The sequence below is a fragment of the Euphorbia lathyris genome, chromosome 7 (assembly GCF_963576675.1).
Source record: "Euphorbia lathyris chromosome 7, ddEupLath1.1, whole genome shotgun sequence".
Lineage (NCBI taxonomy): Eukaryota > Viridiplantae > Streptophyta > Magnoliopsida > Malpighiales > Euphorbiaceae > Euphorbia > Euphorbia lathyris.
The window spans coordinates 56,105,084-56,123,763 of NC_088916.1; the positions used below are offsets into that span (position 1 = coordinate 56,105,084).

The 18,680-nt window shown below is 33.7% G+C and overlaps 3 protein-coding genes across 6 annotated transcripts; 2 read left to right on the forward strand and 1 right to left on the reverse strand.

Annotated features, from left to right (window-relative positions):
- The first annotated feature begins 627 nt into the window (after window positions 1-627).
- LOC136234865 (protein argonaute 5-like) lies at window positions 628-3,378 on the forward strand. 3 transcript variants are annotated; one of them, XM_066024352.1, is made up of 7 exons: window positions 628-1,056; window positions 1,145-1,249; window positions 2,042-2,220; window positions 2,295-2,411; window positions 2,484-2,578; window positions 2,681-2,712; window positions 2,801-3,378. In XM_066024352.1, the coding sequence occupies exons 4-7, from the start codon at window positions 2,373-2,375 to the stop codon at window positions 2,974-2,976; spliced, it is 342 nt and encodes a 113-aa protein (XP_065880424.1). In that variant the 5' UTR covers window positions 628-1,056; window positions 1,145-1,249; window positions 2,042-2,220; window positions 2,295-2,372; the 3' UTR covers window positions 2,977-3,378. The 3 variants fall into 3 exon arrangements, with proteins under 3 accessions (XP_065880424.1, XP_065880426.1, XP_065880425.1); XM_066024354.1 differs by having other exon boundaries at window positions 628-1,006; XM_066024353.1 differs by having other exon boundaries at window positions 2,042-2,411.
- A 2,966-nt stretch (window positions 3,379-6,344) lies between these two features.
- LOC136234709 (uncharacterized) lies at window positions 6,345-12,715 on the forward strand. 2 transcript variants are annotated; one of them, XM_066024184.1, is made up of 9 exons: window positions 6,345-7,186; window positions 7,323-7,362; window positions 7,436-7,532; window positions 7,620-7,748; window positions 8,722-8,830; window positions 8,947-9,091; window positions 9,854-9,896; window positions 11,373-11,546; window positions 12,093-12,715. In XM_066024184.1, the coding sequence occupies exons 1-9, from the start codon at window positions 7,027-7,029 to the stop codon at window positions 12,198-12,200; spliced, it is 1,005 nt and encodes a 334-aa protein (XP_065880256.1). In that variant the 5' UTR covers window positions 6,345-7,026; the 3' UTR covers window positions 12,201-12,715. The 2 variants fall into 2 exon arrangements, with proteins under 2 accessions (XP_065880256.1, XP_065880255.1); XM_066024183.1 differs by having other exon boundaries at window positions 6,511-7,186; window positions 7,295-7,362.
- Window positions 12,716-13,337: 622 nt separating this feature from the next.
- LOC136234708 (cytokinin dehydrogenase 5) lies at window positions 13,338-17,076 on the reverse strand. Its single transcript, XM_066024181.1, has 5 exons — window positions 16,257-17,076; window positions 15,638-15,765; window positions 15,023-15,298; window positions 14,405-14,667; window positions 13,338-13,818 (listed from the first exon to the last, which is right to left on the reverse strand). Exons 1-5 carry the CDS (start codon window positions 16,837-16,839, stop codon window positions 13,488-13,490), a joined length of 1,581 nt encoding a protein of 526 aa, XP_065880253.1. The 5' UTR covers window positions 16,840-17,076; the 3' UTR covers window positions 13,338-13,487.
- Between the last annotated feature and the right edge of the window lie 1,604 nt (window positions 17,077-18,680).

Consider the following 18,680-nt stretch of genomic DNA (forward strand, 5'->3'; position numbering starts at 1 on the left):
ATTAAAGTGGTAAATACATAAAAACCAAATATTTAACTAAGTCATTTATTAACTAAAAATATATTTACTAACCAATATAAACATTTCCATATCTTCTTAAACTCACAAAATCAAATATACTTAAACTATTCAAATCTTCTTAAACTTACCAAATATACATACACTTACCTAATACATTTTCATACCTTCTTAACTATCACATATATTAACTAAACTCATTTACTAAATAAAAATATATTTGCTAACAAATATAAATATTTTCACACCTTATTAAATATTAAATATATTTACTTAACTCATTTACTAACTAAAAATATATTTACTAGTAAATTTAAACATTTTCATACCTGTATTAACACTACAAAAAAGAGGGCTTTAACAGCCTTTTAATAGTGGCCTTTTTCAAAAATGATTTTTCGATATTTTGATTGAAGTAAAGAGCCTCCCAATATTGGGAGGCTCTTTTAGTCCCCGTGTTCTTTACCAACCTAATTTTTTCTGCCTTTTCATTAGGATTAACCACCCCATGGGCTTTATGCAAAGAAGTCTATTTGGACAGCCCATATAAAAAAGAGTCTTTTAGGCCCATTCCAACATATCATCTGATTTTAGGTTTACTCTGATTTTAGATTTACTTTGAATCACGTCTTTCTCAGCTCATCTCGTCTTTCTTCTTCTTCTCCATCGTGCAGTTCTCCATTCCTAAACCTCTGTTCTTACAAATGTATTTTTGTTGAGCGATTATATTTGAAGACGAGCGACTCTCATTTCAGAACCACAGTGAGATGTGGCCGATGAGCAATCTGCGATCGTGATCCTGGCTAATAGGGACCAAGGGAGAGAGAGAGATCAGGAGCTCTTATTCCTCTCACCGAATCCATCCAGACTCATCCAACGGAGGCCACACAAATTCTTTTGAGCTCCGGTGAAAAATCAAATGTCGTTAGAAGATCAGATTTTCCTAATGATCTTATGTTTGGGTATCTACTTCGACTTTGCATTGCAGGTACGGTGGATTCTCCTCAAGTTTGATTCTCCTCAAGTTTTGGATGACAAGTACGGTGGATTTTTAAACAGATCAATTGTGTAAGTGTTACAATATCGAAGTGAAATTTTTACTGAATAATTCTGATCAATTGTGCAGGTTTCTCAAATTCAGTAAATGAAGAGCGGAAAGAAGAGTAGATTTCGTCAAATGATTCGCTACTTTAGGTTTCTCAAATTCTATGGCAGACCTTGATTTGATAAGGTGAGCCAGGAATTTATTTGTTAAATAACTCTGTCTTTGGCTTTAGTTATATTAGCACTTGTTAAATAATACTTGTTAATCTTTTGAAATTTGGGGTTGTGTGCATCTTTGAACTAAGTTGCTGTAATGGTTTGATTTTTGAGGATTCTCAGTTCTTGTCATTATCTGTCAGTAGGCTTTGCAATTTCGGTCTTCAATTTGATATTCATCTTAGCTTGTGATTATCTATTACTTTCAATTAATTCTTTTAATTTTATTTACTTGTTGCAGTAAATAGATGTATAGGACAAACTTTAGAGTCATGAATGCACTTCATTAGTGGGAAATTAAGAATTCCAGCTTTTATTAGCTACATTTCCTAGTTCCTTGGTTAGATTTTATGAGCCACTGCCTTTTAATTTTGAAGGGATTCTTGACTCTATCTTGTATATGGTTAATGGCATGTCACTGGTCATTTAATATGGGTTGTGTAAAGCTTCAAATATGATATACTCATTTGGATGATTTATAAGTGTTGAATCTTGAATGTTATGATGTTTATTCTCTTTCTGGTATTTTGATTTTTAAGTGTTGAATCTTGAATATTATAGTTGATTGCATTTTAGGTTGAAGCTGCGTGTGATATGTTGATTAGGATAAAGTGAAATAAGTATCACTTTTAGCTAGTTCAAAAATGCCAATTGACCACTTTAAGGACAATTGGACATTTTAATAAACCAATTTAACTAAAAACTTACATTAATAGTTAAGTCCTACTAATAGTTTTTATTATAATCTCTATATTTTGAACAGGCTTTTGTAAAATTGAAGAAAATGCTAGCAATAGTCTGTAAAACTTCTGAAAGTGTGAAGACTTTAGAGATTTATAAAGAAGGGAAGATAAACAACATTGTTGGTCTTCATGGCCTTGGATCTTCTGTTGGAAGGAAAATCAGTGGCTATTTTCTAGTTATCTCTCTAAAAGAGTTCAGGCAAGACTACATTTTTTATCTTTATTTCTACAAAAGATCTAGATGATTGACTATAATAATTTATTTTGCATTAGGCAATATATTGGAGGTTCATACATAATGATCCACAAAAGAAGCTAGCTCTTCCAGTGTTTGATTAGATGATTGACTAGATGTTTGATTTCTACCTGAACAGTCATGCATCAATTAAGGTAATTGGCTCTCCAGTTTTACAGTTTCCTTGTTAGTGAAATGGAATAACGCTCTATGAATTATGGGTGTAGGGTACAAGTAGGCCTGCACATTACCATGTGCTGTTTGATGAAAACAACTTCAGTGCTGATTTACTGCAAATGCTCACCAATAGTCTCTGTTATACGTAATATTCTTTCTCTGAATAGTCATGTTTCCATGTCTTCCCGTTTTATATAACATTTGCACTACTTAATTGGTTTTAATTGATTGTTGGCATATCTTTCAGCTATGCAAGGTGCACTTTCTTTGTTTCCTTAGGTATGACCGAATCATCCTTCTTTCTCCTTCCCCCTTTCTGATTTGCTTCTTGAACATAACTGATGATCATTGTTAAATTTCTATGCAGTACCTCCTGCGTACTATGCCCATCTAGCGGCCTTTCGTTCCCATTATAACATCGAGGGTGAAACATCAGATGGGAGTTCAAGTGGTCCTGCTGCTGGTGGAGCTGGGAGGAACATGCCGATTAGGCCTCTGCCTGCTATTAAGGACAACATGAAAGACGTTATGTTTTATTGCTGATCTTGTGGTGGGGCATCTTTTTGTAGTGGCTCCTTTCTATGAACAGTTTCTGAAGATAGGATATGACCAGTGCTAACTGTTTTTTTATAAGCAAATGCCTATATTTGAGGCGTGAATGCTTTGCTGTTTTTTGGGTTTTATAGTTTTGAAACAAAGCAGGCATATGTTTATTGATGCTGGTAGTGGATGAATGATGAAATTACACACAAATTCGTGTATATATTTGCTTCATTCTCCATATAAATATAGATATCTTCAATTCTAGCCTCTGTTATTGATGTTATTATGTGTTCAATCAAGCTAGTGATATTGAAATGACATACTCCATCAAATTTAGTTTCTTTTTTAATTTTAGAATCATGTATTGAATTTAGTAATATATCAAAAGTTGATTTTTTTTCATATTATGTGTTCTTTTTGAAGTGATTTGTACATTTAAATTTGATTAATTAATCCATGATTACGGTAGGTAACAAATTGGAATATAAAAAATAGTATATATAATAAATAATGTATAAATTATGTAGGGGCGGTTAGAGTCAAAGGAGATATTTTAGAATTAGGTGTAGGGGCGGTTTGAACCGCCCCTACAAATCTGTCGCTAATTTTTACTCTACACCGTCGGTGATGTTTTTCGTCGCTATTTTGTAGTTCCGGTCCCCTTTGGCGACAGATTTGAGGCGTTTGGTAAAACCGTCCCTAGACTTTGTAGGGGCGGTTTTAACCGCCCCTACAAGCAAAAAAAACTGCCTCTATAGATAGTTTTTGTTGTAGTGTAACTACTAAATATATTTACTTAACTCATTTACTAACTAAAAATATATTTACTAATAAATATAAGCATTTTCATACCTTATTAACTATTAAATATATATTAGGTGACTCATTTACTAAGTAAAAATATATTTACTAATAAATATAAATATTTTCATACCTTATTAACTACTAAATATACTTAAGTAACTCATTTACTAAGTAAAAAAATATTTACTAACAAATATAACTATTTACATAACTTATTAACTAAATATACTTAGTTAATTAAATATACTCATTTACTAAATATACTAAAATATTTAGATAACTAAATATACTCTTTTACTAACTAAAAGATACTTAGTTAACTAAATATCCTCATTTACTAAATATACTATATATTTACTAATAAATATTAACATTTTCATACCTTATTAACTACTAAATATATTTAAGTAACTCATTTACTAACTAAAAATTTATTTACTAACAAATATAAACATTTTCATACCCTATAAACTACTAAATTTACAAATATAAATATTTTCAAACCTTATTAACTATTAAATATATTTACTTAACTCATTTAGTAACAAACATAGACAATATAATTACTTAGAAATATAAATCATACAAATATTAACAATATAATTACTTAGAAATGTAAGTTATTATACAAATATAAAATATTAATTACCTTATAGAATGAGGAGTAGAGAGATCTTTGAGGAAGAATGAAGAATGTTTTGTACATTTAGAAAATTAAGGCCTAATGCTCCCACAACCCCATTAACTTGTCTAAATTGATTATTTTACCCCTCCAACTCATCGAATGTCCTATTTACCCCCTTAACTCCAGAAAAGTGGTATTTCTCACCCCTTATGGCATGAAGAGCGTGGATATGGAAAATTGGGCACTAACGGTAACAAAAAAAAAATTTATAAAAATCCCTAAAATCCAACAAATCCCTAATTCCTCTTTTCTTCCCGATTCCTCTTCTTTCTTTTTCATTCCTGTTGAATATAATCTTTTCCATTCATGTTCTATCGCATTCATTACTCGATTTATTGTTTAAGTGTTTTGTTCTTTATCTACAATTCGAATCTTCTCTATTATGTTGCTCTATCCCTTCTGAATTAAAGAAGCTACACTTTTCATTTACAACCTCAAAGAAAGTTGGTACATTATTAATAGACATATTTGCCACACTTGCTATATCATTCTGTTGGGTCCCACATTCCTTTGCATCTTCAGTTTTGCCCACATAGCTGTCAATAAAGTCATCTTCACCTTTGGCATTAATCATATGCAACATATCCATGTCATTCATTATCACATTTAACTCTCCAAACATCCCATTTCTCATGTAAATAGACCCATATTTTCCATAACCCATATTCCTAACCATCCACAGAATCTCAATCCGGCTAAATTTGTCAATTTGCATTTTACAACCATCCTGTATACTATCACCAACATATGACAATCTATTACTTGCTTTCACTACCTTCCACCATAGTGCAATTTAACAGTGACTTCAGCATGACCCATCATAAAGCAAACTTTACTTTTCTCCACTGACAAATGCAAAAAAATAAAAAATAAAATAAATTACAATCCATAAGATTCCCACTAACAAAAGACACTAACCAAAAAAAGTAGAATAAAAAAGTGATAGTGAAATAAAAAAGCACATGCATGCCACTTTATGTCTTCATCTTTAATTTGCCACTAACATTCATATATATTCACAGAAAAACCTTTAAAAGAGGAAGTGCAGATTGAAAGTACACTAACCTTTACTTCGGAATCAGGGAGCAATGGCGCTTCAAGGCTGACATTAAGAGGAAGAGCATCTATGTTCATATGGAGCTTGTAGATTGAAAGTACATCGTTGAGGTGTGAATTTAGGGCTTCAAATTAAAAAAGGAAGTGCAGATTGTATATTACGATGAAAAGAGGAAGTATAAAACTCTCAATAATAGGGTCATTTTCGTCTTTTCAAATATAACTGTTGAGTTGTAAAAAAAAAGTGACCGAATTTGAGACGTGGCATTTGAGAAGTCAGACTTCAAGCACGTCCTTTACACCGGTCAATTCTAACCTTCGAAAATGAAAATGGAGGGGTGAGAAATACCACTTTTCTAGAGTTAAAGGGGGTAAGTAGGACATTCGATGAGTAGGGGGAGGTAAAATGACCAAATTGGACAAGTTAAAGGGGTTGAGAGAGCATTAGGCTGAAGATTAATTATGATGTTTCGAGAAGGAGTGTAGTGAAATGTGAAGAAAGGGCAAAATGAGTGAAATGAAGTGTATATATATAAATTGTTTTATAATATATGTTTCGAACTCTACTTACAGCTTGGAAGCAGAGTTCGCATGATCTGACACCGATGATTCATTCACCGTTGTCAGCGAGACCAGTTATTCAATAATCAAAACCAGAAGTGGTGCCGGTTATTGAATAACCAGGGTTTTTACACTTTTTTTTTGTAGGAGGAGAAGGCTCAAGGCATAGACAAAGAAAAGACAAGCAACAAAACAAAAGCACAGGAATAACAAGTCCTGAGACTAAACCAATCTACTGTAACATCCTCTTCCGCCAGAAGACAGGATATCTTGGAAGCCTGCAGGAGGTGCATCAAATTCATGATGACCCATAGCACAAGAACCTGCGAAGTTCGCCAACCAGTCAGTGGCACGGTTACCTTCCCTATACGTGTGAGCAATCTCAATTGTCCAGTCTCTATCTCGTAACTCTCGACAACGAAGGAGCAACCAGCCGTACATCGTGACTAGTCAGAAGCTGCAACACTACCCTGGAATCCAGCTCCACTTGGACGCGTCTAAAGCCTTTACTCCAAGCCAGCTGAAGACCAAAGAAGAGGCCCCAATTTTCAGCTAAGGTTACTGTACAGTGCCCAATACTCACACCAAAGCCTCCTAGCCAAGTGCCATGGTTATCCTGAATTAAACCTCCAACTGAAGTGAACCCCGGATTCCCTTTATAAGCACTATCCGTATTAACCTTGATCCAACGCGGATTAGGAGCCAACCACCGAACCCAAATACACTTTCTAAAACCGAAATACTAAAGGGGTTTGCTTATTTATTTATGGAATAAGGGTTTTGGTCTGAGAAAAAAATTAAAATCTATTTGTACACAGTTGAGTTGCCCCTCCGTAGCTTCCCTCCACCAAGCCGTGGAGATTATCTTTCCTTTCCAATCTTCCTCTATAGATGCTGGCACTACGCTTCCCTTTGACGACACTGTCGCTCGCAGGGACTCTTTCATGGCGGCATCCACCCTCCAACTTATGCCGTACTCAATTTCATCTAATTTCCCTCATATCACCCCCTACTTATCTTACAATTACCACGCCTTCCTTCTGTTCTGCCGCTCATATATCTCCTCAACTCACCGATCCAATCTCCGAAGACTCTTCAACACGAGTAAGAACATCACATTAATTCCACAGTTGCACTGTTTTAGAAATTGGGCATTTGTTCTCTTAAAGAACTTGCACCTTCATTTGCATGACGATGGGATTATTCTTGCAGGGTCATTTGAAATCTGGTTTATATTTAGTAGGTACTCCAATTGGAAATCTTGAAGACATTACCTTGAGGTACTTAGGACCTTTTTTTTTCCTATGGAATATTGCGAGTTTGGTGTGTGACGAAGCTATTCCATCTGTGCAGGGCTCTGCGTGTTTTGAAATCTGCTCATGTTATACTTTCAGAGGATACTAGGCATTCGGGGAAGTTACTTCACTACTATCAAATTAAAACCCCCCTTGTGAGTTTCTTGAAGCTTTGATTTTTCCTTTCCTTATCATGTTGTTGATTTTTATTTCCGTACTAATTATATGCTTTAGGTTTTCAGCTGAGTTATCACAAGTTCAACGAGTCTCAAAGAGAGCAGTCTATTTTAAACAGGTTGAAAGAAGGTGAGATTGTAGCTTTGATCAGTGATGCAGGTACACCAGGCATAAGTGATCCTGGTGCAGAATTGGTAAGTTCATTGTATATATTATATGTTGTTTTCTTCAATTTTTGAAAGAAGGTTTTGCTTTCCTTTATTTTTGACAATTATTTGTTTTGTTGTATGTGCGCACCTTCATTAAAAAAAGGTTGTGTCTGTTTTCGTGTTGTATTAAGGAAATGGTAAAACTTTGATTGTCTATGATTTATTGATTTTCACTTGCATTGAGAATTGGTGTCAATGTAGAATGAAACGCAGATGCAATTATGTGAAAATTTTATTGATATTAAATTCTAACTTGCCATTTTTCAAAAGAAAAAAATATTAACTTTGCCATGATATAGTACATGCATATATTTGCTTTTACATCTTTGTTTGGCCGCTTGCAATGGTTAATTGGTGACAGATAGAAACTGCAAATAAGTGGGATTTTACTTAAGGGTTCAACTGGAATATTTGGGAGGACATGATTAACAACTTCGAACACTCCATCAACTTCTGACATTCATCATATAATTGCTTACTTCCTTTTTGTTCGTAGACTGATCTTATTATCTGCATTTCTTCCTCCGTTTTATTTATATTTTCTGAGGCATCCCAAAGTAAGCCAAACTTTGAAAGATAATTGTTTTATCTATCCGCCCAAAATTGTTTTTAAGTTCGAGGATAGTGAAACCAAGTCAAAACTGTTAATGCAACTTGACATGATATGCATTAGGCAACAGTTGCTCCTGAGTAATAGTTCATTTAGTAACTGCAATGCAATCAAGTACTTTGCATCACAAATGCAATATTTGGTGGTTTAACATCTTAACTACTTTTATAATTTATATACAGAAATTATAGTTTTCTTATCCTCTAAAACATTTTGAAATGAACTTAGTTGTTTCTTTAAGTTGATAGAATTCTTGATTTGTTTAACTATAACAAGCAATTCACAGTGTCAACCTTTTGGTTCCTGCGTAGACTTTAATCAACGTGTCCCTTTGAAATATTTATGCAGGCAAAGTTATGTGCAGATGAAAATATTCCTGTTATTCCTATTCCCGGACCTTCAGCTGTAGTAGCTGCTCTTTCAGCCTCAGGCTTGGCCACGGATGAGTTCACATTTGGTAACAGATTGTGGTTTGATGGTTATATTTGTGAGCGGACATGCTTCTCTGATGAGGCAATGTCAACAGCATTAACATTAAGATTATCAAGATTTAATTCTTTGCCGCTGCTACAGTTGGATTTCTTTCCAAGCATCCCAGATCGAGGAAAGAGAGATTGACGACTTCTGCAAATGAGGAAAGAACACAAATATTCTATGTCCCTCCACACAAACTATCTCAATTTCTTGAAGAGACTTCGCCACTCTTTGGTGAATCAAGGTGAGTGTTTTCTTTTTGTAGCGCTGTTCTTTTTCCATATTTTGCTCATTCTATTCTACAAGTGCAATCTCTGTGCATTTTTACTGTGCTATATGGCCTGGCTTTTCTCAGTTTTGTTTGGATCTATAGATAGATGTTAACTTTTAATGTTAAGTGGTAACCATATAGAATTTCATTGGCTGTTCTGAAGCAATCAATCCTATAACTCATTTAAGATTGTAATCTAATGAGGTCATATGTAATTTGTACAAATCTATTTTTCTTGGTTATGCCTTGTTTAAAGGAGTTCCGCTACATTCATTGAATAAAATATCCTATTACATGATGCTTTGACTTTCGTGAATTGTATTTGAAGAGATTGATAAAATCAATTCAATAGAGAATAAAAATGCTTGTAGATGTATGTGGTATATAAAAGGCAAACCTTGGATTGAACAACAACATAAGAGGTAAAAAAAGTCTATGGAACCTGGGCAATGAATTTGGAAAAGAATAGTGAGATCCTCTTAAAGAGCAAATTAAACACATGATATTCTATGATAATCGGAAGCCTGATCAATAGAGTGCTTTCACTGCATGCGAATTCAAAATAATTACTGATCTTTATGCAATGGTAGGAGTTTTAAAGTCTTGGATTTCTGCATGATTACTTCATTGAGCTGTTATACCAGCAATAATTTCTAGCCACCTTCCCACATTTTTTAAACTAATGTTGATGATTTGGTTGGGCTCATTGTGATAGTTTATTTGATTGCATTTCAGACGGTGTGTCATGGCTCGGGAAATGACTAAAATACATGAAGAGGTGGGCTCTTATGTAATTATGTTAATTGTTAAGTTATTGATTACACCATTTATGTTGCTCATGAAACTAAGTTGATTATAATGCTGATTTGGAATTACTTAATACCAGTGCTTAGACAACTCTTTTCATATTGAAGTACAAAGGTTATTATGAGGACATGGGGTATCAATTAGTTGAAAATTTCCCCTTAACATGTCCTTTCTCCTTTCAAGTAGAGGAGATTGCACCTAGTTATACCTTTGTGTAGACATACCACCATAGTTATTTAAGGCACACTAAGGCGTAAGGGGGTCCTGGAGCCTTGGCGCAAGCCGCAACTTAAGGCGTGCCCGAGCGACATAAGGCGCACAAAAAAAATCATAAATTCATAATACTAGTCACAAATAGTCAAATAACAACAATAAAACCATAAAATGCATGAGTTAAGTTCTAGTTAACTGCTAAGGCATAATAATAAACTCATAATACCGACTTAAAAGTTAAAACTAAAGACCAAAATTCAACTTCAAATAATTAATAACACTAATAATAGTCTTCTTGACTCTAGAAAACAACTAATCTTTAACTTCCTAGTCTTCCTTCCTAATCTTCATCGGAACCATATTCATCATCATCATTACTTCTATCATCATATGCTTCTTGAATAAGGTTCTCAATCTCATCATCAGTGTCACCTTCCTCATTAAGGTACTCATCATCTACAAAGTCGGGTTCATCATCATTGCAATGGCTTCGGAAGGTGAGTACCTTGATGAGGAAGGGGACAATGATGAATCCGACTTTGTAGATGATGAGTACCTTGATGAGGAAGGTGACAATGATGATGAGATTGAGAACCTTATTCAAGAAGCATATGATGATAGAAGTAATGATGATGATGAATATGGTTCCGATGAAGATTAGGAAGGAAGACTAGGAAGTTAAAGATTAGTTGTTTTCTAGAGTCAAGAAGATTATTAGTGTTATTAATTATTTGAAGTTGAACTTTGGTCTTTAGTTTTAACTCTTAAGTCGGTATTATGAGTTTATGATTATGTCTTAGTAGTTAACTAGAACTTAACTCATGCATTTTATGGTTTTATTGTTGGTATTTGACTATTTGTGACTAGTATTATGAATTTATGATTTTTTTTTGTGCGCCTCCTGTTGCTCAGGCACGCTCCTTAAGTTGCGCCTTAAATAACTATGTCTTTAAGTTACTAAGCGTCTATTTGTTTTAATTTTATTTTCAAGTTAAGATCAAAATCCTGATAGTTTAAAGTGGTCAATTAGATGCACTTGTAAGTAAAATTGCCATGTAACCTCACTATTTGTAAGACTTGAATTATATGAAATCTGACTAAATTAATTTTTGGAACCACTCTTGTAGAAAAATTTAAGAACTGTTGCATATTAATTAAATATGATTTGTGGAGGTAATTTTTATTGAGTCTATCCAGAATCTTTGTTCAGATTATAATTTTTATGTCTGATCAGTTTTGGCGGGGCACCTTGGGTGAAGCAAAAGATGTATTCTCCGATCGCCAACCTAAGGGAGAGATCACATTTTTAATTGAAGGCAAGACAGATCACGTGGTTGAGACTCCATCGGAGAGTCAGCTGGAGCAAGAACTGAGAGATCTGATCACCAGTGGGCATAGTCTATCTACGGTAATGACTTTCTTGGTCAGATTTAAGTCTTTATATAGAATACTAGAATATAAAAAAATCATTCTTACTTGTGCTGATTATGATTGCTTCAGAGTTGATATTGGAACTTGATGAGATGCAATTTCAAAACGAATGCTAACATTGAATCCAAAAAGAAAAAGATCGGAAGTTTTTATTTGGGAATTTCTGTTTTAAAGTATTAACATTGAAAGGCAATAACATCAAATAATATTTGCATTTATGGATCTCTGGTTTCTATATGTATTTTTATTTCCAGATCTTAAAAGAGCATATTGGAAATGTTCTAAGATATATAGATTGCCTTTGTACATTGCTTTAGTCAAATTATTGAATCTAGAGCCTTTGTAAATGCTCAGGTGAAATTATTGAATCACTGATGAACATCATTCATTAAATGTTAGTGACATTAATCCTGAATTGCATATAATTGAAATGGTGGTTTCTGGCTAAGATTTCTTTCTTCTATAATTATGTTCCTTCTGGTTATTGAAAATTGTAATGACAATTGAATATATGTGGATTTAGGCGGTCAAATTGGTGGCGGAAGGAACATCCATGAAGAGGAAATTGATATATTCTCTAGCATTAAGGAAATTTGGGAAGCTGCCTGATGTGGAGGATGCGTCTAGCTGACCTTTTATCACGAGTTCTGCTCGTTGCATGTCTTGATCCGACTACTATCCGAATAGCATTTTCCTCTTGTGCTTTTGAATCCACAAGTGCCCACAGAGGAACAAGAAATTACCCGTCCCCGTACATCTGTAATGGTCACAATATATTCAAAGTGCCCATGGAGGAACAAGAAATTACTCGTCCCCATACATCTGTAACAGTCGCAATAGATTCAAAGTGCCAGCGGAGGAAAACGAAATTACTCGTTCCCTTACATCTTTAACATCTTTAATAGTCACAATAGTATTGTTGAAACTTGCTTATTAATAACTCCTTTTGGTATTTTATTGAGGAGAATGCTAGGTACTTTGCGCAGTTTGCTCTTAACTTTCAATGCAACCACTACTTGACTAGGTGAGGGAATGCGTTTGCATTTTTGGTATTTCATAGTATATATCTACGAAACGGTACAAATTTATTCATTACATTTTTAATTAAGATCAATACAAATTTATTCATAACATTTTTAATTAAAATCAATTTTATTTCTTTTGTATTACTAATCTAGTTATAAAAGATGTATGAAACTGTAAAACAGTCTGTTAATTAGAAGTAAAAATGATCTTTCCTATATGTAGGTATATTGAATATGGTTATGACTATTAAATGATTGGTTATTATTGATAAATAACTGTTATAAATATTTTGGTAAGAAAATTAATTAATTTATAATACTACTAATCGAACCATACAGATTCTCTGAGTGATAAATTATGCTTTATTGGTCCAATACCTGTAATGGGTCCAGCGCCAGTTATAGTGGCACTGAGAAGTTATTAGAACATTCTAATTATGATTTGTAGAACACTACAAAACAATGTTAGATATAACGTTTTTTAAATTAATTAATTAATTAATTTATTTATTAACACTCAACTCCAAGAACAACAATGAATGGTTCGAAAATATGAGCTGTTCTTATGAATTTTGAAGATTCTCGATTCAAATGCAGAATTAAAAAAAAAAATACAAAATTAGCTTAAATTTAACCATTGATTTTTTTAACATTGAACTAAATTATAACATTGATTTATTTACAATAAATACATTTCTAGAGATTTTTAAGTCCTAATAAATTATGCTTACTAAAACTGCTGGTTGAAGATAAAAATAGATGCTATATTGGGGATAATTCCATTCCATTATATACAAGAATATTCCTAAGTCAGTAGTATACTATACTATACTATTGGACTATGGAGATGTTGCTAAACTAAGCTATAAGTTAAACAATCTGTTTCTCTATATTCACCAAGACGACACCGTAGCAGCAGAGGGAGGGAAAATGCGTTGGCCTGTAGCTAAAATGCGCCGGGGATCATATTCCATCTTGTTCTCGTAAAACTGGGACCATTTATTCCCAAAGTGGTCCACCCAATCTTGGTCCGTAGTATAGTGAGGCAAATATTGCTTCACCTTGATCCCAGCATCGTCACAGAATCTGAGGATCTGACGGTTCTGATCGCTCAGGTACTCTAACGTCTGTGTTTCCTCTCCATTATCTAGTGCTGATCTCAGCAATGCCACTAGATAAAATACTTCCTCATCCGGTGTCACCACCGAGCTCCTCTGTTCCCACCTGCACACGATTAATACCACCCTTATTATTATTCCCCCTCCTTTTTTCCATAATTTAAACACCAATAATATATTAAACATTAAAAATTTACTTTTAGTTCATGAGCTCGGTAAAGTGTGGTTCTAAAGTATCTTTCAATATTAGTTGGCCTTTATAATCACATTATATCACTTTGTTGGGCCTTTTACATGTGGACCACGTGTTCTATCTAATGAGATTCGCCACGTGTCTTCCTAGGACCACCCATATACTTTTATTTTCTTTTTCACTACATTTTGTTGGCCAACCAAGTGATTTTATGATTGACAATACTCTAGTATTAATTTATCAACCTCAGGAACTCAACTTATATTATATCTATCATCTTGTCATTTTATGAATTATTCATATTAAAAATTGATCTTTTCCAATAATTTTAGAGACAAATTTAACTCTTATCCCTTCATTATAATTAAGCTATTCTTTAATCTTCCAATTATTGGTCCTATCTCTTAATATATTAATTATTGGTCCTCATCCATTATTAGGCTTGACTATACATTATTCTATATTAATTATATGCATTAAGGTATAGAAATGAACTTACTTGTTTCTATTCATAGGATAAATAAGAATAGGGCCACTAGTTTTGTTTCCCAAAATGCCCTTGAAGACACCCTTATCAAAATCAGCAATCCTTGATTTGGGTACAAATAGGTTGAGCCAAGGGTGAGGCACGTCCCACAAACCCTTAGATCTTAATTTCAACTCAGCCTTATGGACTCTGTCCAAAAAATCCACGTAAGGCAAGTCCGTTGTAAATACTGATGATGGAATATAATTCAGCTTCTTTAATAAACCTTCTATTTCCTGCATTAATTAATTAGAAATAATTGTCGTTAGTTTTATTTAAAAACAACATTATAATATACAATCAAAGTACACACCCAAAAAAGCTGCCCTATGAGACAGTTGCTTTAATGAATATTTAAATTAAACTCCGGCGAAAGAGAAGAATATTTTGGTGGGTGTGGTCGGCTTAGATTTATTCAATATAAAATAGAAAAGTTTCATTCAATCTTAAAAATTCACTTGGGACCATAGATTACAGAAGATCTTCCCAGCATTAAAATATTTGTACTCTACAACGTTATATAATCTAGGACCACTGGTCCAATAATTATACGGTCGTCATAGTTTACGAAGGCGAGCACTAAAAATGTACCTGATCGATGGTATCGACAGTCGAATCATCGTAATTTTTGGTGATTTCCAAGCAATAGAGGACGCCATCGTCGGATCCGATGGACGAGATTTTAACGGGGTTATTCGGGGAAAAGAAAGAGGATCTCCAGTTGTTAATTAGACCCTCATCTACAATAACAAAACCCTCAACATAATCGAACTTTTGGGAGGGTGAATTTCCATGCAGTGAAATTAGATATTCTTGATCTTTAGTAAAAGACGAAAAACTTGAGTATAGCACTCTGATCCACCTCACCTGCAATAAAATACAATAAAGTAATTTAGCTAAAACAAACTATAAAACAGAAACAAACTAGATGTCAACATTGCCAGCTTTAGAACAGCCGTTTGTTTATATGGGTTAAAAACGTAAAGTTCTTTTGGAAATGGACCCAACCGCTTCACTAAAGGGTCATATCCTTATAAATAAAATACAATCTTTTGTGCTGTCATTTTAACCTAAATTTTAAATAAAATTGTACTGTTTTATATCGGTAACTATATAGTTAAATTTGTATTTTATATTAATTTAATATTAGAAGTTAATTGATTTTATTTGAGAGGAATTTAGATAGTAGAAAATAAAATAGGGTACCCTTTGAGGAGCTGGTTCAAGAGCAATTCTGGCCCTAGTGATAATTCCAAATTGACCCAAACCGCCAAGAACCGCATGGAACAGCTCTGAGTTTTTTTCTTCTGAACACGTCAACATTTCTCCTTTCCCTGTGTGACATCAATATTCAACAAGTTAATTACTTGCTTACCCTCTTTATTTACTATATATTATAAAAAAACTTAATTAATCAATATCAACGTATCAAAAAAAAAAAATCACATCAACTTTTTTTTTTTTTACTATAATCGTTAATCATTTGAGTCATTTTTATTATTTTTTTTTGTACTAGTAATAACATTAAAATATTGCTGTATTTTTTTTTAAATACGTGTAACTTGAATAAATTTGGACGGTTTTGGTGAAAATGTGTGAAATTCTCAGGTTTATTAATTTTTATAAGAACTGTCATCCTTTGTCAAAGGGAATACCTCATCTGTTGAAATTTAAGCAACTCAAAACAAAAACCTCACATTAAAAAAAGAGTAATAAAAAGTTAAAAAATAAATGTTAAATAATTAGGTGTCAAGCAGTAAAGATTTGAAATAAAATAAAGGATATAATATAAGACAAGTCCATGCAAAAGAAATAGAATTTAAACCTGTAACGACGTCAAGTTCATCAACATTACTAATTTGAGGGCCATGATTGAAAGCTTGACCACTTATTCCTGCATTTGATAAGGTACCACCCACCGAAAGATACAAGTAATCAGTCCATGATTTCGGTGCGAGTCCATACTCTAGCGTGCTCCTCAGCACATCTATCCAAAGCTCTCCTCCCCACACGTCAACATGCATCTCCGCCGCTGAAACTTTTGGCATAACCGCCCCCGCCGCCGCCTTCCGTCTGCTCATTTCAATCACCACTCCATTTCTCGTCTGCGCTTGTCCGTTTATCGAATGCCCGTGACCTCTCGCCGATACTGTAAACCCCCGCCCTGAATTATACGCGGCTCGAACTAACCTCGCTATGTCCTCCGCCGAAGCAGGGTGTAATACGGCCATAGATTGGGATTTAGTGAGCAATCCGAAATCGAGAGAGGCGGTTTCGATCTCGGAAGGATCCACTGTGAGTTGACCGTCGATTCCTACGCGGAGAAGCTCCGGGAGATCGACGGTTAAGCCGACGGTTATAAGTAAGCGACAGATTACAAATGTTAGAAGAAGGTGATTGGTTAGCATTGTGAATTGATGAATGTATTAGGTTAGGGTTTGGGAAGAAGAAGAAGAAGATACGTAGGGAAGATTTGGAAAAAGATATTGTGCGGTTAAGCACAGAGAAGAAGAAGATTCGCTTGCTGCTATATACTTTATTTGTATGCTTTTTTTCACGTTTCAGTTTGCGACATATAACACGTTAATATTTTTTTAAATAAAAATAAAAATGTAGGGAGGAAGGAAGAAGAGTCTGACAAGAGGGTGTTTGGTGTCTCGGATATACGATACAAGTCCTCAATTTATAGGACAAGGAGGGAAGGAAGGGAAGGGGAGGGGGAGGGAGGAGGGAACACGTGGATATCACGTGCAATGAAAGGGGGAGGAAAAAGGTGGGGGCCATCTGTTTGGTTTAGGGTTAGAAAAAGGGCCCACATATGGATACGGAAGATCTGTGTGGGGACGTGAGCAAGGAGAAGGTTCACGTGGGTGCAGAGACTGGACGATGTTGTTGTGTGCAGCCAATTAAAAAGATTCTCTCTTTATTACTATTACATATATATATATAACCTGCTCTAATCTCTTCTTTTTTTTACGTAGTATTTATTTATTTTTACACTTTTTAAAGAAGTTATCTAAACTTGGTATGTAGCCATCAATTTTGAACGAATTAATTAATTAATTAATTAAACCTTGCCTTAATCAAGTTATTTGTTACATATATTACAAATGTTAGTTTGGCTCTGTCCTTATATATATATATTATAGTTTTGGACTTTTAGTGGCTAATTAATCTTAATTTTTCAAGTGGGAACTCTTGATTATAGATTGCAGAATCCTTTATAATTCAACAGTATTATTAATTAGGTGAGTAATTTATTAGTTTGGAGTTTCTACATATTATATTTGCATATGAAAACATATGTGGCACAAATTGTAGTTATTTTTATAAATCTTTAACTAATAATAAAATTATGGACGGAATAATTAAGTAATTAATTTTAGCAAAGTTTATAAATTTTATGATATATTTTTAAAAGAAATGAAAAAGTGTTAACTAATGTAACACTCTACAAATTTAGAGACCATATCAATAATGTAGCCTATCATGGGCAGTTAGAATTAGGGGTGCACTCGAGCCGAACCGAGACCGAACAGAGACAGGCTCGGCTCGACTCGAAAAGTGTTGAGATCGAGCTCAGCTCGAGCTCGAAGCTCGCCGATCCTGAAATTTTAGAACTCGGCTCGAGCTCGATATAGGTCCGGCTCGAGCTCGTCAAGCAGCTCATTTTAATTTTTACAAAAAATACAATTTTGAATATACTTAACTATACCCAATGTTATATAACTTGGAGTTTAACCAGAAACTGGTATAAAAGTTTTTTTACTATTTAAATAAAAAAATTAAAATTTAAGTTTCTTAGCAACAAAAATAGCCGTCTAGAAACTCACAAGTTGTATCATTTCCCCATGTACAAAGATGCTTACTACCATCTACACTACAGCTACTATATTTATATCAACACAAGTCATTGTTTCAATTCTTTGTAAACGATGTGGGATGTTTCCTATTTTCTTATTTCTTCTCTACTTAGTGGGCGTGTTTCACTCTTCTATTATTTTATATTTTTTTAATAAAACCTTTCATGCTCTAGCTTGCTCCTATTTCACCAAATAACATAGGTAATATTTTGTTTATAATTATATATATATATATAACAATTTATACTAAATAGTTTTAATTTAATTATATATATTTAATATATATAAATATTATTGGATTAAAGTGCAAAAATACCCCTAACGTTTTGGGTCAGGAGCAATTTTACCTCTAACATCTAACATTGTGCAAATATGGGTAAAATTGC

Excerpts from the sequence above, each read along its gene's own strand:
- LOC136234708 (XM_066024181.1), bottom strand. The coding sequence starts at position 16,839 with ATGCTAACCAATCACCTTCTTCTAACATTTGTAATCTGTCGCTTACTT. Across the intron at positions 15,766-16,256 it reads TGAACTTGACGTCGTTACAG|GGAAAGGAGAAATGTTGACG; the intron begins GTTTAAATTCTA and ends GATGTCACACAG. Across the intron at positions 15,299-15,637 it reads TTGAACCAGCTCCTCAAAGG|GTGAGGTGGATCAGAGTGCT; the intron begins GTACCCTATTTT and ends ATTTTATTGCAG.
- LOC136234865 (XM_066024353.1), top strand. The coding sequence starts at position 2,373 with ATGTTTGATTTCTACCTGAACAGTCATGCATCAATTAAG. Across the intron at positions 2,412-2,483 it reads ACAGTCATGCATCAATTAAG|GGTACAAGTAGGCCTGCACA; the intron begins GTAATTGGCTCT and ends TTATGGGTGTAG. Across the intron at positions 2,713-2,800 it reads CACTTTCTTTGTTTCCTTAG|TACCTCCTGCGTACTATGCC; the intron begins GTATGACCGAAT and ends ATTTCTATGCAG.
- LOC136234709 (XM_066024183.1), top strand. The coding sequence starts at position 6,974 with ATGCTGGCACTACGCTTCCCTTTGACGACACTGTCGCTCGCAGGGACT. Across the intron at positions 7,533-7,619 it reads ATCAAATTAAAACCCCCCTT|CTGAGTTATCACAAGTTCAA; the intron begins GTGAGTTTCTTG and ends TTAGGTTTTCAG. Across the intron at positions 7,749-8,721 it reads GTGATCCTGGTGCAGAATTG|GCAAAGTTATGTGCAGATGA; the intron begins GTAAGTTCATTG and ends ATATTTATGCAG.